At 35.1% G+C, this 24,682-nt stretch overlaps 1 protein-coding gene across 1 annotated transcript in view; it reads right to left on the minus strand.

The window, feature by feature from the left end:
- VWA3B (von Willebrand factor A domain containing 3B) overlaps nt 1–24,682 on the minus strand; it is a 74,153-nt gene that overhangs the window by 13,122 nt on the left and 36,349 nt on the right. The window contains exons 16-25 of the mRNA XM_055801535.1: nt 23,506–23,688; nt 21,993–22,120; nt 20,345–20,520; nt 19,515–19,679; nt 18,344–18,383; nt 18,067–18,223; nt 13,529–13,647; nt 10,660–10,710; nt 8,246–8,462; nt 524–641 (exon numbers count right to left, since the gene is read on the minus strand). Coding sequence (XP_055657510.1) covers nt 524–641; nt 8,246–8,462; nt 10,660–10,710; nt 13,529–13,647; nt 18,067–18,223; nt 18,344–18,383; nt 19,515–19,679; nt 20,345–20,520; nt 21,993–22,120; nt 23,506–23,688 — 1,354 coding nt within the window. The remainder of the gene's footprint in view (nt 1–523; nt 642–8,245; nt 8,463–10,659; nt 10,711–13,528; nt 13,648–18,066; nt 18,224–18,343; nt 18,384–19,514; nt 19,680–20,344; nt 20,521–21,992; nt 22,121–23,505; nt 23,689–24,682) is intronic.

Consider the following 24,682-nt stretch of genomic DNA (forward strand, 5'->3'; position numbering starts at 1 on the left):
GATTTAAGAAAAAAAACACTAAAAAACACCATCAAACAAACAAACAAACAAAAAAGTAATGGTAACACAAAAATAAACATACACACGCCCTTTTTTTATGCAACAACTGAACAGCACAATGTTACCTACTAACCATTCAGGCTAAAAACTCAACAAAAAGGCAGAAGCATTTAGTGAATTCCTTGAACACACACAAAAGCTCAGCTTTTGCCAGACACACAACAGACACATTCAAGGGAGACATCAAAGAGGGATAGGTTGATACTCCTGGATACTCAGTTATTTAAAAGGATTTCCTTCCATACCATTCTTATATAAATGTATCATTGCTTTCTAACTTTACAAAAATGTCTTTTTTTAAATGCATATATGTGCATGCACGAGATATGCATTCATTTTTCATTAATATGCACATGTACTATTAAATCTGACTAAAGCAGAAGTAATAATTATGACCAAAACTAATGTTTTATTGGTACTAAGAAATTCTAAAAATATTTAAAATATGGACAAAAATATCTACCTGGATAATAAAATCCTGTGACGTCTGATCTTGCAATCACCTTTTGGCTTTTGTGAGTCACAAATACTTGGCCTTTTTGTCTTTTTTTAGACTTTAATTTCACGGTTTCTTCAAGTCTCTGTAATTTGATACAATTATATTTTCCCACAACAGCTAAGTCAGTTGGCCTCAATCTATCCTTTGGAATTAAAAATTTAGGCAATGTAATGTTATGGTCTCTGCAGATAACTCACAGTAAACTAATTATTTTAAACGTTCAGAATCATTATAAACAGAGGAAGCAATGCCACAGGAAGTACTCATGGATAAGACCTAAGAGTTTTCACTATAAAATCATGCTTCTCATGGTCATAACAATACATATATTTTCAAGTGTTCAAGCAGAAATTCACCTTGATGAATTATGACTCTGGCTGCCATTTTTGTAGAAAATTTTTTACAAAGTTACACAATTCATAGTCAAGGATGAGGTAAGAAAAATCAATTGATTTTGCAGAATAAGTGAAGGTACTACACACATTCATTTTGTCCAGATAGGTGAATCTTCAAAGTAATCTCATTTTCATTAAAAGTGCCTCTCTGTATGGAAAGACTTGTTAAAAAAATCAAATATAGGATCAAAAAAATAATAATAAAAAAAACCAAACCAAACCAAACCAAACCAAAAAACCACAACCTTGAAGTATCTGGAAAAAATGTTTATTTTCAAACTATAAATGCAAAATTAAAATTTTCAGCAGTTTTAAAACATTCCATCTTAGCAAAATATTATACCACATTTTTCAAAACTGCAGCTGTTGATCATTCTGCCCTGCTCGTTTGGGTTCTTCATACACTACTTCTCCTCTTTGAGGGGCAGCTGCCCAGACTACAGCTCCTGTGACGTACCACAGCCAGACTGGTCACCAGAGCTTACTGCTGAATTGCTCAAAGCTAAGTCTGAGGGACCACGCACCGCATGGTGAAAATGGAAGTACCAGTGGGGCTGGCTGGCTGTGGGCCAGCTCAGCTCCTAGTTGACTCCAGTGACTGCAACTACTGGTAATGGAACCGGGAATGCAAAAAGCATGACAGACCTCACACACCTGAGGCAGGGGGCTGTGGGAAACACAGTATGTGAAAAATAGTCAGAGTCATAAATCACAAGTGGTTCTGTGTGAAAATACACTGTTGGGCCTTCTGAGCTTCTGTGCACTTGCCTTTACAGCCACCATATTCTTTTAACTTAAAGTCTTTTACATCTCACATTAACGTTTCATGAACTCTCAGTGTTATTTGTATTTAAATTAAATCATGTTCCTGAATCCCTTTTTTTCTAGAAGAAAGACTTTTATTCCCATTCAGGGCATCTCTCTTACAGGAAGTTTTGAGAGGATCAGTGTTTTATGTGGGTATGTCAGAATGTAAAAGAACACTTTACATTTTGCTTTCCTGAGAAAATTAAGAAAACTGATCATGCAAAAACCATCCTCTTTCTAATATTGAAAAGACCGTAATCCCAGTATTTTTACAAATACATTTGAATAATCCTCAAGAATAACACTAATTTATACTTACTACAACAATGGTAAATTAATTCTTGAAAAAGTCTATTCTTTTCTCCATATTGCTCACAATCATGTTTCTAAATATAAATCATATGCAAGTGCAAAGTTAAAACAAATCAGTTTCATCATTAATTTTTAAAACACATATTTATTAGCCTGCCTCAAAACCGATTTGCAAGCATTCATCTCCTACTAAGTTCTTTTGAATCATAAAAATACAGAGCTTGAAATCTCAAACTTTCTCATAGAACTACACACTGTTCTGAAAAACAGCCGTAACTCCTAAAAATCTCTGCTTACTAGAGTCTGCATGACCTGGTTCCTTGTCTGAACCATTTTTCTTCCTAAAAAGATATATTTGATTTTGATACTTGATTTTCCTTAACAGTCAATAATGACAGAAAAGATGGGAATAACTTTGACTAAACTGTTTGTTCTCAGTTTCACTATAACTATCACAAACTCTTTTTTTCTAATCTTCTACACAAAAATCACAACCAACCCTAAAAAAAGAGTCCTAAAACCAAGAACACACACACAAGAAAGGCAAAGAGATATTTTAAATGGGAGATATGTGAAGTTTTTCTAGTGTATTCTTTACCCCATAGAATATAAATTAAATCAACAGTTTTTCAAACTCAGTCTAAACCAGAGGCTCTTTGCAGAACTTAACTGACTACTTTAAGTACAACCTAATAAAGGTTAATTTGAGCACAGACTTACAGCTCCACAGATATAAAAAGGTATTTGGGTGAACCAGTTACTTAATTCCACAGGCTCCGAAGGGACAGCTGCTGCTGAATATTTATTATCAAGTAATTTGTAATGCTTGACTAATAACTTGGACAACTTCCAGCATTCTGCATTAATCCAAATATTAAAATACTAAAGACTGCGCAGGCATCCACAACGAGGATGTGTCCTGGTTTCAGCTGGGATAGAGTTCATTGTCCTCTTAGTAGCTGGTGCAGTGCTGTGTTTTGGATTTGGATAACCACTGATGTTTGTAGTTGTTGCTGGGTGGTGTTTATACTGAGTCAAGGATTTTTCAGTTTCTTGGGCCCTGCCAGCCAGAGAGCTGGAGGGACATGGGAAACTGGGAGGGGACACAGCCAGGACAGGTGACCTGAACCAGCCAAAGAGGCATTCCATACCATGGGACATCATGCTCAGTATATAAACTGGGAAAAGGAGAAGGAAAGGGGGGACATCCGCCATTATGATGTTTGACTTCTGAAGTAACCGTTACATGTGATGGAGCTCGGCTTCCCTGGGGATGGCTGAACACCTGCCTGCCCATGGGAAGTGGTGAGTGAATTCCTTGCTTTGCTTGCATGCACAGCTTTTGCTTTACTTACCCTATTAAATTGTTCTTATCTCAACCCTCAAGTTTTACATTCCAATTCTCCTCCCCATCCCTCTGGGTGAGGGGGGAGTGAGTGAGCGGCTGCTGGTGCTTGGTTGCCAGCCAAGGTTAAACCACGACAGGATGCTAAGTCCTGCAGAATCCAGGTAGCTCAGAAACCTGGTCTAAATTCAAATCCATCTCTCCTTCCTCTCACATAGCCTTTAGGTGTTCAGTGCATTTGACCCACACACTGTCAGAGTGCCCATTTCTTGGATAGCATTCTCCAGTATTTTTATTATAAAAGAGCCCCACCTGGTTCTCAGGGATTTTCACCCTGTTTAGCTCTTCTTCTGTTGAAGACAATGCATTAAACCACATGAGGTGAAGAAGACTTTGTTTATGTCTGCCAATACATGCTGCATTTTTAAATTCCCTTTCAAAGAGATTAGGTTCTGTACTTTCCTACTATAAGTGAGAATGGATAGGAAGACTATCCACAGCTCTCCATGTATCTTGGCTCTGACTGGCTTTTCACAATCCTGACACCTCCAGAGCCAACCAACCACTGATTTTCCCAGGCTGTCAGTGCCAACAAGGCCATTTTCTGCAAAACACAGTTCCTTTTTATAAGAGAGCCTAACTTTTCATAGCTACACACCCTCTGTCCAGCAGGTTACTTCACTGATAACAATAGAAAACTTGACCAAACATTTCTAGGTAGTTACAACATTGTTGTTATTGTGCTATTTGGGATGTTTGTTTTCACTTATCTCCCTAAAGAGACAGAAGAACAAAGGCAGCAGATGCCAAACTGTTTAGGAAACACATGAATGCAAAAAAAGGTATCAACAGACATCAATCAGTGATCCTTAAACAGTGAGGAAGAATGAGGAGTGTAAGAAATAGGACAGCAGGAAATAGAAGAAACTTCCAAGGGAGATTCAGAATTTCCATTCTTGTAAATAATCAGATCTCAGCTATAAATATTTAATTAGGAATAATTAAATCAATTGTACATGAAATATATTTTTCAGAAATAACAAGACTCAGCAAGCCACTAGAGGTCCCTTTCCACCCAAATAAACATGCTTTACAAAACACATTATGCTTATTAACTCTTTTAAGTTATTTTTAATCACATGGTGACCATTCAGCAGGGTCACAAACAAGCATAAGCCTTCCACGTTCCAGCTCATCCTAAGGGAAACACAGTACTTTTAGAAGTATGTTCTTAATGAGAGTTAATCCTTAGTAATGAATGCAGCTTTATTTCTCTGCAGAATATGAAGTCCATTCACATGCAGAAACAGAAATATTTAGTATGAGAGGAAATGTTCTCCATCACTCTCAAAGGCCAGATTATAACACTGGGGGAAAAAATACTTTACATGAAAATGTTACAGCCGTTAATCGAACACACCCAACTGTCCTGGAAGCTATCACGCTTGGAGAACAGTAATACCATGACTTCAGTATGCCTGAGGTTGTCTAATATTAGAGAAGTGGGTAGGGGATCCTAAATAATTCCTTTTACCAGGTGACATCATGTTGTAAACAGCTTTATAATTCAGTGAGAAAAAAAACCTAATAAAAAATTATGGCTGACTGTTTGCCTGACAATTTCAAAATAGAAAACAGAAACAGTATTTTAAGTCAAAGCAGTTACTTCTTAGAAAAAGCTAAAGTAAATGATACATTCCTCATTTTTAACATCTTTAGATGAAAGCTGAGTGCCAGACTGAAGAGAAAGATTTTTGTCAACCCATGCTTAAACTGTACAGCAAAAGGAACTGAGTAAACAGAGTAAAATACAGTCCACAATTAGCCCTCCAATTAGGCAATCATCAGTGTTCAGTGTTTCATATTTTGCCTGATAACAGCTAAATGTGTTGGCTCATTTCCCAAGGCATTTGCTTCTTGCCTCACTAGAGGTCTTCAGTCATCTCAAGGCCCTTTGCAGATGAAGGTCTACTTCATCCTCTTCCAACATGGCACTGGCATACCCTACCTTTGACAGGCATGTACAAACATAGCAGCCTGAACACAACTCCTAGAGAATGTCAGAGCACACAGGGAGGATAACCAGACCATCAATTCAGTTGCAGGCTTAAACAACAAGCTCCCATAGCAAGAACATCCAAAAAGGATTACTAAACCTTTTAAGAATTTGTGTAGATAAATAGGAAACCTTAAAAGTGGATTTTATATTGAATTTAGTGAAAGAAAATTAACAAAAAAATTAAAAGTCTGCTTTGTTGACTAGACTTCCAGGATAATTGTGATTTTTCTACCATCTCACAATGACAATTTTCATTCAGTGCCGTATCAGCTATTTCCTTCATGCAATATATTTCAGCTGACAGTTTATTTTTTTATACCCATTTTGTAGAGAGACATCACAGTTGGAAAAATCTCTGACTGCATTTTCAAAAGGCTCCCCATTTTTTTTCTGGTTTTTTTTTCCACTGTTTTTTCAGCCACATAAACAGAACTCTTAATTGCATCTGCATTTCTGCTTCTCACTCTTAAAGCCTTTCAGTTGCAGATTAGCAATTACTGAGGATGGTGCTGTGATTAGGCTCCTAAAGCAGGTTGACTCAGGATAAGTGATTGCACAATGTTAATCACATGTATCTGAGAGCACACATTGGTTGTTTCAAAGCAACAGTAAAATTACAGTCACCAGATGAAACATGAACATGCTTCCGCTGCTCTTGCATTGGGACATTATATGCCAGAGGTAAATCAATAGTCCAAAGAAATGTATTAACAATCTAATATTTTCAGACTGAAGTAAAATTAATCAAGATCATCTGGTTTTTGAAGACATTAAAATGTTTCCAAATGTACAGTGTTAATGGAAAAAATCCTTAAAAGCCATAGAAAACTGAATGAATATGATCCTTTCCATAATCACTTATTTTCATACATGGCCTGTGCTATCGTAATATATTCTGTTCAATTTAACACAAATAATTTTGTATAACTTATGTCATAGTATGTAAAAAGCCACAGCTCATCATGAAAACTGTTGTTGATCTTGGTGAAATGAGAGGTATATCTCAGTCAAGGAATATCAAATAAAAGATTTTTGGTATACTCTGGTGAGCAGAGAATATGGATACGTGGCATAATTTACAGTTGTAAATTCTAATTGTACATTTCCATTCATTGCTGAGAAGTCACAGTATAGGTTTGTACTGTGCTTATTTGAGTTTCACTTAGCTTACCCCTTCAAAATGATGTATTTGTGTGTGTGTATATATACATTTGTATACATCTACATGCATATGTCAGGGCAAAAAAGAACTATTATGGTCATTTGATTATTTTTCCTACATAATACAAAGAAGAGGACTTTCCTCAGCATTCACTGTAACTAGGCCAATCACACCTTCAAGTTCAAAGAGTAGTTTCCCTCACTCAATGATATAAAACAATGAACAAGAAAATTAATATATTAATATATCAGCTTTACGATTAATTCTCAGTTTGTTTTTACTTATTTTCCATTAGAACTTAGAGGTCTGAGAAAATATTTTCTTTCTTGTTAATTTCCTGGAAAGCTTAATTTAATATTATCATAGCACTACTCTACCTAGACTGCCGCTCTCTAGAGGCAGCAGCACTCCCAGTGAGGTATTGTTTGCTGAAGCTTTTAGATGAAAAAAAATGAAAACAAATAAGAGAAATGGCTTGGTTTTTTTCAGAGGGAAGTACTTTGAATTTCAAAGCATCAATAGTGTATACAGAAACCTTTCTATTAGGGAAGATTCAATCGCTTCTAAAAACTTAAAAGTCTGTTTATCATTTCCCTCAGAATTCACACTCATATCCTGACAGTAAAACCATTAAGGTAGAATCAATTCATTTTCAAGAATGTTCTGAAAGAGCAAAAATAATAATAGGAGAATACATCATTGTGACCTAAGGTATGTTTTCTAACCATATATATCACCACAGAAAAAGCTAAAATGAAAAAGTATATTCTCTCTCCCAATAGGACAGCCTAAAATAATTTCTTAGCCTTATTTTTATACTTATTGCTTCACATATTTCTGTATGCGTTTCATTTAATCTTTCAATAGTAATCCAAGTAAAATCAAAATTTCATCTGAGGGATTATATTGATCAAAAATCAGCAACTTCAATCACAGTATCAGAGTGGCTAGACTGCTTTCTGCTAATCTATTAATGGTGTAGAGAGAGCACTCTGGCTCTCCAGAAGTAGGTATCTATTTCAGAATGAGCTCCAGATGCCACTGATGCCATTCAACACTGTGAGATTAGCCATCAGTTCATGTATGCCTACATTTTATGGACAGCTAAATTTTAGGGTCTGAATATGAAGCTGAATCCAACCTCTTCATCTTTTCTCTTACAATAAAGATACCACAGAAAATTACAGTGAATTACTCCAACATTGCAAGACCTTTTAGTCCCGTTTATCAGATATTAACCCAACCACAAATCTTATGTCATAATTGCCTTTAATATATCTCTTCTTTCTCTTCTTTCGTATATACCTCTGCTGTCAGTGCAGAGGAGATAAAGACACTTTGCTCAGAATTGTTTCTGAGACGCGGCTCAATTTCTGTGTTTTTCTCATCTTCAGAACTTCTGCTTCCCCAGTACTTAAAAAAAATCATTGAAGGCTTGCTCTCTTTTTAACTACCTTCTTTCCTCTATCCATTTGTATCACGCTAATTTAGCATCACACTAAATGCCTACTTTATGATGGTAGGTAACATGCCATACTATAATCATAGAACAAAATTATTCCAGAAGCACATACTGAAGAGAAAAAAATCCCTTCCAATCTATTACCTTTTTGTTGTTCATGTGTGACTCTGAGCTTTTCTCAGTTTCCTTTTTGACAGCTTCCTGAAGATCAGAGGCTTGTTGTATGTATTTTAATGCTGCCAGTATCTCATCTTCTAACAATACCACATCTTCATAGGAAATTGGCCATCCCAAATTCTCTAAAGCCTCCAGCAAAGCTTTTTTATGCTGCATATATTGGACTGGCCCATCCTCCTTAAATCTTAAAAAAATAAAATACAATTTAAAAGATTTGTGATTACAAGTAGGAAAAATTTTAATTTTAGCAGTACTTTACAAACAGAATCCCTAAGCACAAAGGCAGAAAAAAAAAACCAGCTTCACCCAGTCTATCTTCTTGTGTTTCATCCAGCTACTGTTGCGTTCAGTCAAACAATCACATCTGGCTTAACCATATCTCAGAGAAAGACACCTACATGGCAATTCACCTGGCTGGGCGTAGATGTTTGGTGCCAATTTAGAGGTCCTAGAATACGTAAGGCATCGATAAGGAACTTGCAGATACAACTGAGAAATTGTGGAAATCCCTGGCCCTTCTGGAGCAGCAGCTAGGATGAAATGGCAAGCATCTAGACAACATAAAATGGCACCAGACACCTACTAATTGGCCTGATTTGCTACATCAGTCTTGTCTGGTTGCATAAAGAGATACTCTCCTGCTGTTTATTCCTCTGTCAGTCCTGCACTGCTCAATTTCACTCAGTGATCTGGACTTTGCTCCCATCCATGGTTCAGATTATATCAGTGTCCACTAGACTAGAGAGCCAATTTGAAGCTACACCCTGAAGGTACTTATAAACCAAAAGATGAATTAGATACAGTCATCTTGTCAATAAACAGAGACAAACTGAACCCTCCAAAATCCAGAACAGGTAGAATTCTTCACATGTCCAATTGGAAATAACATACTTCTTTTTAGTACTCAGAAAGTAGCTCTTTATAGGTCTTCTGTACAGCTTTGCCAACATTAAAAAACAACCATGAAACCTAGAACGGGGGAGAGTATTTAAGTGTCTGTCTAACCAACACATGCAACTACGGTGATGTCTACCATCTTGCTCTACTCTTTGTCACTGCTTATCTCTCTACTCCTCTAGGAACTGCTTTGTATTGAAATTAACATGAATGGTATAGTTATTTACCTAGATTTTGTTCTGTATTAACTGAATTCATTATTAATTTATAATCAGTGTCAAGTTAACTTATCTCCTGAGTTGGATCTCTCAACTGTTTTGAACACAAGCACAATATTACCAATTCTCTAGTAAATTTGAATCTCCCTAGTAGCTGAGATAACATTTTAACACACACTAATGAACCAGAAAGCTCCTCAACCGATTGTTTCAGGACCCCTGTGACCAAGTTAGCAGACTTTGTTTATTACTGTCTCCTTCCAGATCACCAGTTTTGAAAGTATGTTGTCATCTTTTTGTAATACATGAACATGACCAAACAAATTTTAAATTTATAAGATAAATAGATCAAATATTTCCATTTCTATGCATCAGTATTAAAAAAGTTAATATGACCCTCTAGCAACAGACTGTACAATTGCTGGGACTTTTTTTTCATTATATACATAATAGGTCATATGTTACCAACAATAAAATATTTTGGATACCACCCTGTCAATTTTCTATACTCTAAAACTCATTGTTTCTCAACAGACATCTATTTCCTTCTTTTTAATTATATGCTGTTCTTTTGTTTAACAGCCTTCGCTTCCTTTCTGCACCAGAACTGGGTTTTAGTTCTCCTTATCAATGATAGAACTGTATTTTTTGCTCATTAGCTTAAGTCTTCTTAAAAGCATTCCAGTTTTCATGCCCATTTTACTGCCTAGGAATATTTCATGCTCATTCACTTTTCATTAATTGATCTTCACTTTATTCTCTGAAGTAAACAGATGCTAACCTCACTGATGTCAGTCCTGTCTATACAGTCACTAGTTTTCTAAATCAGTATACAGAAATAAGCTAGTTACAGCAGTACAAACTTCCAGTGTGATACACAGTTCCAGCACATGCTGTAGCGGTGTTTATTATACCTTTACAGACCAGCCACTGAAGTGCTTTTTACTGGATGAGAGATTTACCTTGATGCCAAAGGTAACAACATGCTGCCCCCCGCCCCAGCCCTGCCACTTGACACTGGTTAAGAATAGAGCAGCACCACACAAATGGAATGCAAGTTCTTTCCTTTAGAAAAAAATCAGCACTGCAGGAAGGATGTCCAGATTTTAATATTGCTCTGTATCACATATATATTTTTGAAAGCCGGGTATAGTTATGAAATATTTGAAAATAAAACCAGTTTGTTGAAATAGTGATTAAAAAGTATCAAATATTTATGACCAGCCTTTCAGAGGTAAGTAGGAAAACCAAAAGGTGATAGCTTACTTGTCCTTTTCCTCCTGAGATAGTGCTCTCCAAATCACTAGGTTTAGGCGCCTATTAAAGAAAGCAAAGCAGTTTTTGAGGGCATACAGTTCCTTGTGCATCTGATCATCTCAAAACTACCAAACAAACACTGTTTCTGAAGATAACTGCACTGATTTGTATTCCAAGAGCACTGTATCATCAGATTGTGTCCTTATCATTCAGCTATGAAATTATCAACTGCAAGAGTAGATGGAAAAACAGCATCCTTCATCAAGTAGCAGCATGACTGTTTCAGGGTCATAGAAGGATTAATGGCAATCGCTGCTGCTTCCTGCCAGGATTTTCTATGGATGGTTCGCTTCAGCACCAGCAAGCTAAATCAAATAACAACACTGATTAAATGCCAGTGAGATAAGCATAGTTTCTCCAATTAAACAGTTTCAGAAAACTGTAGCCTGAAGACACATGGAGAGCACTGCTAATTTTTTTTTTTTTTCCTGCTATGATAACCCCTCAGTTGTACCATTCAGGTTTCTACTTCATTAAACTCTGGCTATGAAGAAAAACTATTGTCAGGAAAACAGATTATCTCAAAGTAATGCAGTTCTGAGATCTTTTAAAAGCACCACTAAACATTCTGCTTTTGCTTTTTTGACATCAATTATAAACTCTTATTAGGTATTCTAGCATAGAGTTGTCTCTAATAACATCTCAAACAATTAAGGCATCACTCAATTACTTCATTTCACACTATAGAAATAAACCTCTACCAATGATCCTAATCGGTGTAATTCTAGAAAAATTTCCAAACTTACTTTGGAAATAAAAGAACAAATTTATTATTAGGAAAAATTCAGATTGTAACCATTAGACTTTTAACAGTCTTGCCAGATTTACTGCCACATGTACAAAAAAGCCCATTAACACCAGATTTTTAATATGAATTTCTCGGTGATTCATTTTATCTACTAGAAACCAAATCCCAGCATTTTTAGAATGTAAATTACTTCGTTCATTATAATCTGCAGTCTCAGCATGCTCCACTGCCTATTTCATACTCCTAAATGTGCACACTCATAACTAACTCAGTTGTAAAAGCTTCTGGCTATACAAGATCATACACAGTTTGAAGCTTCCAGCATTTTTCTCCTTCAGTACTGGATATTCTTTTTGTCAGAGCACAAAATTTCTGCCCTCACTCCTTTTCTCCCTCTAAATCTGATGCTAAGGTCAATTGACATGTGGGGAAGCTATTGTCATGCTTGTTTCTGTTCTTGAAACCTGCATGCCTTGATGTATTGTCTCATCTATAGATGTCAGAATACATTTGTGACTAGTCACTATTCACAAAGCTGAACTGCAGCCTTTGCAAATTCAATTTACTGGAAAAGCATTGTGGCATTTAGAACAAAATAAATTTGACTGGGTTTTCTATCACATGTAGAGGAAAAGCAATGAGAACTCCTTTTTACACTGTCAACTGTAAGGATCTTCAGGCAGATCACTCTTCTATATAATATACCTTTTTCACAGAAGTTGGGGGCTCCATCTTACTATTGTAAATACACTGATTCATTGACCTCTATGGGCAAACGTAAGTAAACAGTAGTCCCAATCACCAAAGTTTTAGGGAGACTGAAAATGCTGTCAGTAGAAGATCATCAGAATTTAACCAGAAAAAACCTCTTCTTTCCCTCCAATAAATGTAAAATATTCAACAGTATGGCACAGCAATGAAAAACTTGAAGTTTTATTCAGAAGTCATCATCAAAAATACACGACTTGAACCTTCTATCAAAACGATTGACAAGTCCAGATTTCTGAGTTCATCGTCAGCCTCATAAAAATAACATTGTCTCAGTGACACAACGCACAAAACCAACAGAATTTTATTCACTGGATTACATTAATATTAGACAAAGCAAGCAGCATTTGTAAATCATAATTCTTGATGTTTACTTCAAAAGATGGATACATTTAGAAATAGGAAATGGGAATGAAAAACAGAACTATTACATGCTTTAAAAAGAACTGGTATGATCACAGAGCTACAGAGGGGGAAAAAATTTAAAGGGCCTCAGTGGCATTAATCAAAAAACAAAGACTAAACACTTGACATCAAGGGTTTTGTGGTCATATAAAACAATTACATCTGTACATGTTATTAGAATACTTTCTGAAAAAGTTATTTATTAAAACAGTTCTAGTTGAAGGTCTCTTAAGGTTACTGAACAACATTAGCAGTCAAATAATTGCATTACTTCAAAAAAAAATGCAAATCTTAAATCAAGGAAAGAAATATCTTAGAGATTAAATAGCTTTGTCCTGTTTACTTATGATGTGCTTTTACCAACATTTAATTAATAAGCACAACACATCTCTCTCAAGCAAAAAATAATTAAATTATCAATATCTTATAGGTGCCTCAGTTACATTCTTGCATCCCTAGTTAAGTGCTAGGCAGCTGGCAGCAAAAAGCAGGCTACTAATTTAAAACTCAGTCTATGGATTTAGGAGCTTAACTGTAAGTTAAAAGTCTGGCTAGCACTGTTTAGGGGAGATTCCTCCCCATGGATTGTTGTTGTCAGGTTTATTCCAAGAAAGTAAAAGATATTTTTTTTTCTCATTGAAGAAATATGAATATAAAAATATGTTACTTATTATCTCCTTTACCTGGTTTGGGTTTTTTTTCCCATGACCACCTTCTTTCATTCTGCTTTTTTTTTAAGCAAATAAACATTTCTCCTGCAGGTTGATGGTGGATTAAAGTGTGTTAATGTGCAGAATTACCAGTATTGAGTAAAGTGTGTGTAAGCAATTACCCACTACATAAGAAAAATCTTAAATTAGACTGAAAACATGATAAATTTCTGATAAGTAGACTTGCCTTTCATAGGATTTAATTGCTTCTTCCAGCTTGTCTTTATAGGCATCAAGATTCACTGCCTGAGGATTAATTAGCTTGATCCGCTTCTTGTCATTGCTAACCTGGGCCAATGGTAACATCTATTACAAAATAAAAGACAAAGACTTCATTTATCATACAACTTTTCTTCCACCAGAGTAACTGAATGCCCATGAGTCCATGTCCAAGGATCAGAACAGCCAGAAGGAACACTGGAAGGCTGCAGAAAGAAAGATCTGAGAGCCCCAAAGTGTCAGAAGTAAGACTTATTTTCCAGCCTGTTAATAAAATCTTCTGAAATGAAACAATCCTTTTATGCAGAAATTGCAAATTAAGGTCGCTAACTACTAGTTGATTCTAACTAAATCAGTACTTTCAAACAACTCAAATAATAGAAGGGTAGGTCAGAAAGGAGACAAGCATGTCTAGAGCATGACCATCTTCCAGCTTGTGTTGCTTTAAAACAACACTCTCTTATACCTACTAGCATCTAATTCTAGCATACAGGTGTGATAGTTACTTATTTAAATATATTTAAGCTCTTATTCTAAAGGACGATATTGTCTAAAGAACTGGAGTGCTAAAGATGGAGAGAGACATTTTTCACTATCACATTGATCACCAAAAGGTAAACAAGGTTAGAGATTGCTCACTTAATTATAGTGAGTTTTATATAAATATAAATATTTACACTTATAATTGTTTATTGTGTATTTATACTTATATAGTTTTATTTATTTATTTGTTAAAATATTTATGAATATATAATATATATTTATATTAAGAAATTTATATTTATATATAAATATAAAACTAGTCTTAATTAACCACAATAAGGCTTAGGAACCCAAACAGGTTGGTCAGATCAGCAACATCAATACCTTTCAAATCTCACAATACAGCATCTACATAACTCAACTTCATTATTAAACAGAAAGTCATACATTTACAAGTGGATATTCAAAAGCAGAGAAAAGGGTAGAAAAGAATCACAGAGAAGAGAAAAGATGCCTTCCCACCTCTCAGTCCAAAGTCTCACCATCCTTCAGCCTCTTAAATTACTCAGTATTTTGTATAGGAAAAGGTATTTTATACATCAATACTCCAAAGATGATTAAAAACAGAAAAAATCCAAGAAAGAAATGGAGAAGATGGAGAATGTTACTCTTCAACACATATGGTTAAGTGGGACACTTCTCCAAGTACCTGTCTGAGATCCGGATATAGATGACAAAAAGACAGATGAGGTTCAATTAAAATACAACTAAAACTTCCTGTTGGGGGAATAAGGCCAGCAATCAGAAAAAAATCCAATAAAAAGACTCCTCTGAGAGCATTTGAGCATTTTCCATTGATGTTTTATTTGTGTTTGAATCATCACAGCTAGCTGGATTCTGAATTACTGTTGCATGACCATTTTTCCAGGAGCAGCAGTGTGACTTTATATTCCCCTCTCTTTCTGAGGACATCTTCACTCTGATTAATAAATCTGTGTCACATCACTGGCAGACCACATCAAAGCTCCTAATATTAAATTCATCTTAAGATCATTTGGATGCTAAAGTTAATGGGAACATGTCAGTGAGGTATCTTGCCAGAGACAGATGATGTAAATCTCTGCACAGAACTGTGAGACATGAAATCTGGCTACCTGTCATTTCCAGGTGGAGTTTGAAAGCTGAAAGGCAAGGAGCTGAGAGCACCCTCTTCCAGTTCCGTACTGCCATGGTTGTCGTCTGCTCTGCTACTCAAACCAAGTTAATGAAAATTCAGCAGGGCTTCACCATGTAGAAGCCCTCTCTTACATTCCCTTACAAATTGCCAGAGTAGCTCTAAGTACAAACAGCATCATTTCAGAAATGAATATTTAATACAGTTTATAAACTGCTTTGAATAGAAAATGAGGGACAGAAACATAAACACATAATTACCATACTGAAGAATAAAACCAGAATGGCATGTGTTCTTAGCGAATAGTAAGCTTGAAATATTATGCATACTTTGAAAGCAATGAAAACTGCTCATGAAGTCAAGTGAAATTTGACAGATTCAGCTGAAAGAAATCACAGGGAAGCTTTTTAGTGCCAAAATGTTTTGTCATTTTCTAAATTAAATACTTAAACTTTCATATCAAAATAATTCACTTGTTTCAAAATGGCTTTTCTTTCTAAACCAAAATTTCAGAATTTTAAAGACAAAACCAAAGTACGATAGCCCTAGAAAAATCTTTATTTTAGACCAAACAAAGATGTTTTTGTTGGCTGAATCTGAACTTGATTCTTTAGAGCAAAGCACTGAGTCAAAACACCATGACTTGCAAAGTTGTACTGAAGATGCCACAATCTGCAACAGATACTAACATGATTCTGTAGGGAAAGTTTGCTCCAGAACCATCATAGCTTAATTTAGACAAGCCCCCAAGCCATTTTATTTTTTTTTTCTAGATATGAATCTGAATGGTAGCTTAATGAATAAACCTCTTCGAAGTAACTCATGTGAAACTGACAGGTCACACAGAACTGAAAACAACAGGTCAGCCTCTTGTTAATGAACAGTTGTCATGGAAACCTTTTGCTTGCTGCATCTCCAAGGTGAGAAAACTGCTCATAGTTACTCCATCATCACTGCTAGCAAAGGCCAAAAATAAAAATTATACTATCCCCAGAAAAGCAAAGATCTCAGAAGGAAGAATGCAAAAATGTCTGTATATTTATTATCTTCAATGAAGTATTCTGAAGTACTAGAATAATTCTTAATCAATTTTTAAATGTCTCCTATTCAAGCTATATGTCTAGGCTCAGAACCTGTTTTCTGCTTTTCCTTGATATGCTGGCATGAAGCTTGAGGGAGAGTGGGTTCCATAGCTCATAAATTCTACTGGTTCCACCTTGTGTGCAACCCCTGTCTTCGCTTTCCTTTCTATACTCTGCTTCAGATCCAGAAAAATCCATGTCTCTACACATCGAACAATAATTTTCCACTGCCTGAGAAACTGAGTGTCTCTATAGAACTAATTGAGATTAGCAGGTACAAAAAAGCAGTAAAAGTTAGGTATTGGTTTGTGTTTATACCCCTGAGTCTAAAGAAAGCCCACGGATCGCTGTTTGGATTCTATACAGCAGCTCTTCATTCTAGAGAACACAACTTAATTCAGCCCTAAAGTAGACTACCATAAGCTCCCATAAACTGTCATTAAAAATTACCTACACATAGCACTTGCTGAATCATAGTTTTGACTGTTTTCAAAGACCACTGTTTTACAGACTACTGCTTTTGTAAATACCAGTTCAAATGCGGCTCAGTATTGTCTGGAAAGGATTTGAAAGAGTCTTCTTTTAGAAACATGGAAGACAGACCTCTACTTAGTAGCTGTATTCAGAAGAACACGGGAAAAGAAATTACTGCTCAGGAATCAGATATAAGAGTTATGCGAAAGTCAAAATGTCTTTTGTTTGACATATCATTTAGATTGTTTTGTACAGTTTTCTAATCATTGAACATCTAAATTTGTTGTACAAATGGCTATTTTACATCTACAATGTTAAAATGTACATTTTTTGCTGCTTTTGATACAAAAAGCCACCTTTTTATTACATAGAAAAAGAAATCTCATACTTTAAAAAAATCCTTAAAGATCGTGGTTTTGACTTGGTTTTACTAAAACAGAGGATCTGTTTTTGCTTCCACAATCTCCACCCTATAGCAAAAATACCCATTCCTGAATTTAAAAACCAAACATAAAAACTTTAAAATGTACAAAAATGTACTTTACTTAGCCCTATAGCACATCCTATTACAACACCCTTGCTTAGTCCTTATTATTTAAACAGATGCTGTTTAGCTTTTTCTTTTAGTATTGCTTAAATAAACACGTTTATTAGTTAAAAAAACCCTACAATGTATTCATAGGACTTTCATAGGATGCATCACACAAGATGAATTAGAGCAATTTGCCACAAAATGGATTTCCTTTAAGGGGAACGGCAATCACAGCTTCGTGATACATAATTCATTGTGAATTTTGCACAATCCTATGATTGTCTACACCTATCAGAATCAAATTTTAATTACTGAATTCCAATATTTTTCAAAAGGTATTAGCAGACACGTGTAAACCTTGAGAATGCACAAATCCACAAACTGTGTACGAGCAGTTTTCCAAACGACTTTATGGACCTAAAACACACACTTCAGTGAACTAATATGTATCAGTAGAGGCTATGGTGCTCAAGAAATTGCTGAACACCTGATGGCATACTGCCATCAACTGGTAACTGTGAAAGAAAAATATATAGCTCTAAAACTTAAGGGTAAAGTCTGCAATACTATTAACTATCAGTTTTATTTTCTTACTGAAACATGTATGTACATTCAGATATGCATTATGCATTTAGCGCACATCAACCATCTACAATGAACACTAGAAAATGCAGTTATGACATTTATAGAAATAAATTAAAAATCCTTTTGAAAACAGTACCAAGTTTTATGTTTGCTTTCAGACATTGTAAGAGTTTTACCTCATCAAATACTTTAGAAACCACATGCTTGTCCAGAACTGGGATGTATTTGGTATCATGAGGGACAGCTGTAGGAGCTAAGGCATCCATGATGGTGAGTCGCCTAGCAACCAAGCCATGGGTCTTTAACCAAAGAGCAGAAGAGATATCTAGAGAACTAGAAGAAAGAGACTGTAAGAGGTAGCTCAAGGTAGAAATACATTTGAGAAGTTTAAAATGACCAAAGAAAAACATAAACTATAATTTCTGTGATGTATCTATGTATGCACACACATACCTTTTAGATGTCCTTTTCACAGCTTCCCCCTTTTTCAAATCTAAGATAAAATATGTGCATTTTATTATCTCACAGGTTTTGTGCATGCAAAAATTTACATAAACAAGCTGACAAATAATAGCATCATTTTTTTTATTTGAGCCTATTATAGTGTCACAAAGATATCACAAAATAGACAATAACGTCTATTTCATTCGCTAAATTAATCAATAAGAATTACGTTTCCTGCTTTTCTTGGTGCTTGATCAATAGTAACAGTGTTACTACATACCTCACAAGACCTAATTAATCAACGAGTAAATTCATAAAATAGGTGGGGAATAAATGAATTAATAATAAAAAAAGAACTTTGTATGTATTTATTTCTTATAACCCAAAAAGAAAGATTAACCAATTTATTCCCCAAATCAAGATGTAACATCAAATACTGTCACTAATGAGATGGACAGGGGTGGCTAATCACTATAAGGTATATCGCTATGAAAATCTGTATAAAAGGTATATAAAAACTCAAAATAAGATGTTGAAATGTAAAAAAGTAAAACATCTTTAAGTAGCATAGGTGAGGTTTTAGAACAACTTAGAGGACCATCATAAAGTCCAGAGTTGCATGAATTACTGAGAAACGGATGTATATCTAAGCCCCGCTGGAAGTATTTTTGTCTCTACAGAAGCATCTGTCCCAGAGAGCATGTTCTTTGCAAGTCTAAGCATATTAATAAAGTGCAACCTCCTTTTACATTGGTACCACAGAATTAGAACCAGCACTCTCAGCTTTAACCTCAACATTGAACATAACTACAAATTACTGTATCACAACAACAATCTATTAATTAGAATAAGATTCCCAAGCTCTATTTATTCTGTTGATAAGAAGCAACTGTGATACCCTTTCAGCAGTCTAAGGCATAGCTGTATCACAGCTGCCACATACCGTGGACATACATGGATATAACTAAGCTGTTGTAAACTGTTTGAGCACTGGCAGGAGTCTGGCCACAGCTGTAAGGATTGTTTACAATCACCTTGTTACAATCACCCTCCCACATGTCCAGCTCTCTGTGACTGTCCTGTGCCCCAGTCCTTTGTAACGCAGGTCTGCTCAGTTTTGCCTCAAATGAGGCACCATTCATTACAAATGCAGTAGGAGAAATGTTATCGTCTGCCCCACCCAGAGTTTCTGGTTCTGTCCACTTGCCTTTGAAAGTGGTTGTGCATGTCACACACTTTTTGTCAGAAAAACTCTTTTTTTCAGGAGATATTCCTTCCTCTGGTCTTTCTTCCCTGGATTTCACACTATGGCTCAGGATTCGCAGCAGACTCGTCTTTGTTTGCTCTGTAGGTGTTGAAAGGAAAAGAAGGGAAGAGCTAACTTACTGCTCAAGCACATGCCTGGGATTTTTGAGTTCTCCTTTGGTATCCAGTCTGAATTTTTAAGTGACTGCCTACACAAGACCTCAAATACAAAAATACTTCAGCACTAATTTGCACTTTGTACTTTCCCAGGGATGAAGACTTCTTTTACATCAGCTGGGTAAACTTGGTTTCAGACTGCATACAAAGGATGCTTCAAAACGTAGTGTTACAGCTGTAGTAAGGAGAAATATTAGAGTAAGTAATGCTGTAATTAGTGAAGCATAGGTCAGGGCTTCGTTCTTGCCAATGATGTACTTGTTTAGAATCAAAAGAGATACGGGTTTAATTTCTACTGTTAAAAAAATGTTTACAGAGATTTCAAAACATTGTCAAAGTGGTTATATTTTCATTGCAGGGCCTGTGATGCAGCATAAACAAGCAGACATTTGTCTGTTTGGGCCAAATGAGTAAGACAGCTGAAAACTAAAAAATTAAGAGAAGGCAGAATTTCCAAAATATGATTATTTACATCATCAAAGGCTTTATTTGTTCCTCCAGTGAAGGATGCTTTTTGCTATTTTTCACATAATCTTTTCAAGTTAGTGAATAAATCCTGCTAACAACTACAGTTCGTTTTAGTCTTACCCGCATATAGTGATTTCTTCCTTCGGGCTGGACTGTCAGCAGTGGTTTGCCAGATTTGCTGATGTGGTGTCGATGCTGGCTCTTCTGAGGCACAGCATGGCCTACTGCTAAGAGTAGTACTAAGCTCTTCAACATGTTTGGTTACAGAAGACACAGTATGTGTCTGCTTGTGATTACTGCTTGTAAGTGTCAAAAAAAAAAAAAGGGAACAAGCAAGAAATTACTTCAAACATATAACACAGGTTTAAAAAATGCTGAAGTTTTCTGGTAACTTAAATACTCATTTCAAATGTTTCTAACAGTGCAAAATATTTTCTCTATTATCCTAGTCTGCATTCAAAGGAGTTCAAAGGAAATTAAAACATTCTTTGTTTTTTAGACTATCTAAAAGTAATTTCTTAGTCTATTTGAAAGATGTTAATTACTTCTAAGGCAACACCCTCATATATTTTTAATAAGGTCAGAATGTTCTGTAATAGCCACTTTGAATCCTGGGGGGAAAGCATAAACCTATCATCAGCAATGAAAATAACTCTCTTTCACACACACACACATATATATGCACACACACACACACACACACACACACACACACACACACCCCTATGTCCCAGCATTAGTCAAAAATGAAATATGCAAATTCTGAAATAACATTTATCTACACTTTTATACTGGACATCTGACCTGTCCTTCCACACATGTGAAATCATTCCACAGCACTCTCCACTTATAATTTGTTTACTTTATTTGCCTTTATAACTTACTGGGTTTAATAGTTTTCTGTCTTAAAAATCTGATATTTTTTTAACTTACTTTTTTGCTTTTGTACTGTTACTTCACATACAAGTAAGGCACCAGGGCAAGCTATTTTTTTATTAAGGTTGTGCTGTAGACATTACAAGTGATTTCATGTTTGAAGCTAGGTCTGTGCTCCCCAAACAGAAATTCAGTATCATCAGACATGCAGAAAACTTTTCCACAGTGGCTCAGGAGCCTGCCCTCAGTATGCTGTAGAAGGACCTCTTTTTGAACAGTCATTCTTGGCACCATTAAATTTTCAGCGTGTTTTTCAACTGATGCTGAACATGAAACCAGTTTTAATGATGAGATTACTTATCTTCTGATACAAAGCAAGGATAAATATAGCATAAACATACAGACACACACTGTAACATAAAAAATGTGAAAAGAAGTTGAATTTCATTCATGGTGCTTGCTATCTTTTAAACACACAAGTTTGTATGTAATTTATCTTTTAATTGGCATTTTGCAATGAGTGGCTATTTAGTCATGAAGTATCAAGCCAGCTCAACCTATAGGATAATAATTCTTTGTGAATTCTCTAGGTCAGAGAGAGCAACTTTACCATGTGCTGGAGACAGCAAAAATATTTCAACGTCTTTGCTTCCATTATTCCTAATAATTTGAGACTATTGGGATGTTTGAGTTCATTTTGTTTCAGGCATCACAGTATCAATGTATTTTTCCAGATTTTTCTTTTCCGTTACTGTAACTGTTTAAAACAAACAAACAAGCCTTTCTTTTTAAAAGAGAATGTCAGAGGTTAAAAATGCCAGACAATGAAAAAGAAGAAATGTAACAGATGGCTCCTATCTCTTATTAACATAATAGCACTATGAGGACATACTTATTCTCTGGATCATTTTCTCCTGTATAACAATCCACCATCAGACATTTGACATAAAGTGTCTTCACTTTCTCTAGGTCTCTTTCTCCTTGTTCAACCTCTCTTTTCAAAAGGTTTATGTCTTCATTCTAAGAAAAAGAAAATTAAATGTTTTATTACAATTATTCCTAAACATGTTTAATTTCTGAACTGAAACTATGCAAGCTCTGATAATAATTTTGAATAATGACTCAGTTAGGACAGCTGCAAAATTTTGTATACTTTTCAGGTAGTCTCTTGTGCTTGGCAATACAGCCTTTCAACTTAATTCTTCCTTTTTAGGAAAAGGACAAGCATTCCTTAACAAGTCAGTTACCTCCTGAGATATGAACAGCCATATTTCTAAATAATGTAATGACAGCAATAGCTCCCCTCATTCCAGGCAAGCAAGCAAATAAATGAGTAAATAAATAAAATACAAGATATGTACATTACAACTGTTGTCCTGTCACTCTACAGATGACATCTGTATCACATACTGTTCCTGAAAAATGGGAGTAAAAACTATATTCTTCAAGTAAACATTGGAACTGACTTGTAATCATTTAGGCTACAGGAGGAAAGATTGCAACAATGATCCCTTTACAACTCCTACAGGACCAGGAGTTTGAGGATGGACAATATGGACTCTGGCCCTCATCTTTCCAGCATGTGCAGTGTCACACAGTCCTCATCAGCAGAATCACCGAAATTGCCCAGTATGCTCTCATATCTTTCAAAAGCTGCAGTATTTTCACATCTTTCTTCTAATTGTTGTCTTCAAAGTTCTAAATTTCCTGGTACTGTCTTATTCCTGGTTGTTCTCATTGTTCCACTACCACCATTTCTAAAATTTCTGGAACTAATTAACTGTTAACTTTAATTAAAAGCAAGAATATGCTTTAAATGGGTGCTCCTGTTACATCTATTCAGAAATTTCCTATTGGGGATTCTTAGATTGAGCTGCTTAGTCATACTTGATAGATCACTGCTATTGTAGTCATTTTACTCATTATAGATCTCTCCCCAGTGGCTGTTGTAGAGCAAACTTTTAGCAAAATTAATCAAATCATTCATTCATCAAATCATTCAAATTCAGCTCTGCATTCTCTCATTTATTAACAAGATATAAACCATAGTTTCATTTTAAACAGTAACTTATTTCTGACACAGCAGAGATCAAGTGTGTTTCCTGCAGAGCTTAATTTGGCCTGTATGTTTTCTAGAATTTGGTTTTCAGGGGCTTTTTTTTTTTTTTTTTTTTTTTTGCAACAGTAGCACTACAAATGTACTTCGCATGATGTTTGGACTTTTTTGTTGCAGTTTAATAAAATTTCATAAGAAAATAATGCTACACATTGCTTTCGCATGACTTCAGATCTGACTAGGATTAACCCTTTTTTAAAATAATCTATTGTAATATGAAATCACAATAATACAAGTCATGTGGTTCATTCAATAGCATGGAGAAACACATTTATTTTCAGATACTCACAACAATAAACTCTGCAACATCAGGATCAGTTGAATAGATGTTGTAATAATGAAACCGTCCCTCTGTTTTAGTAGATAGTTCATACAAAAATTTATTAGCCTCTACATCACCACAGTTGAAGGATACAGTATGGATGGGAATTTTACAACAAAGCTGAACTTGAGCCAAAATTATCGGGGGGGGCTGAAAATCAGAAAATGTATATTAAATATGTGGCATCCAGAAAAGTATTTAACAAAACATGGAGAATTTGTAAGAATTTAATCAGCCATACTGTTGCTTAGAGACATATAGATCAGTTAAAAGCATAAATTTTATATGGATTGCTATTTCATAAATTTATAAAATGAGCTAATTTAAAACTGAATTTGAAACACAATGCATTAAGGCACAGGATACTCTAATAAAATAAAATAAAATAAAATGTAAATTATAATCAGTATTCTGTTTCTGAAATCTTAAAGGAAATTAATAAAGGAAATTAAACTACTACATTGATGTTAAGTATCACTGGATGTAGATAACAATATTTTTGGATGTATATAACCGTTGCTATTTTTATTAAGCTAAATTAGTTCAATCAAAAGTTGACTCAAAACCATGAAAAAAAAAAGAGAGGGTGAGTCAATAGGAAAGCTAGTGTTCCTCCTCCAATAAAGAAATAAAACTCAGGTGAAAAAGTAAAAGATCTACCGTCTAAAAATCTTCAACGATATTGTTGAAAGAAATTATTGACTCAGTTCTCTAATTTCTGGTAACATTTTGGTTATTCAGAACACTGTCATAAATCTTGGTAAACAGCAATTTCTGTAATATAATTGTTTGTTGCACTTTAACAGTTAAAAGCAGTCTTCGCCATTTCCCCTTTTTCATCTAAGAAGTATAATAAAAATCATAAAATCCATTATTAATTAAGTAAAAAGAAATCAAGTATTCATTACTTTCTAACTTAACAAAAATATTAAAATTAAGAATCTGAAAGCCAAATTATTCTTTAACAAAATATTAATATATGCTCCTACTTAGCAAAAGTGTGAAACAATGGAAATATTTTAATCAGTTGTAAATTGAGTTTTAATGAGTGATAACTAATAACACTTTTCTTTATCCAGACTCCAGACTGCTGCTACTCCAGAATTGCACCTACATGAGATGCAATTTAACTCAGCAGGATAAA

The sequence above is a fragment of the Falco peregrinus genome, chromosome 4 (assembly GCF_023634155.1).
Source record: "Falco peregrinus isolate bFalPer1 chromosome 4, bFalPer1.pri, whole genome shotgun sequence".
In the NCBI taxonomy this organism is placed as follows: Eukaryota; Metazoa; Chordata; class Aves; order Falconiformes; family Falconidae; genus Falco; species Falco peregrinus.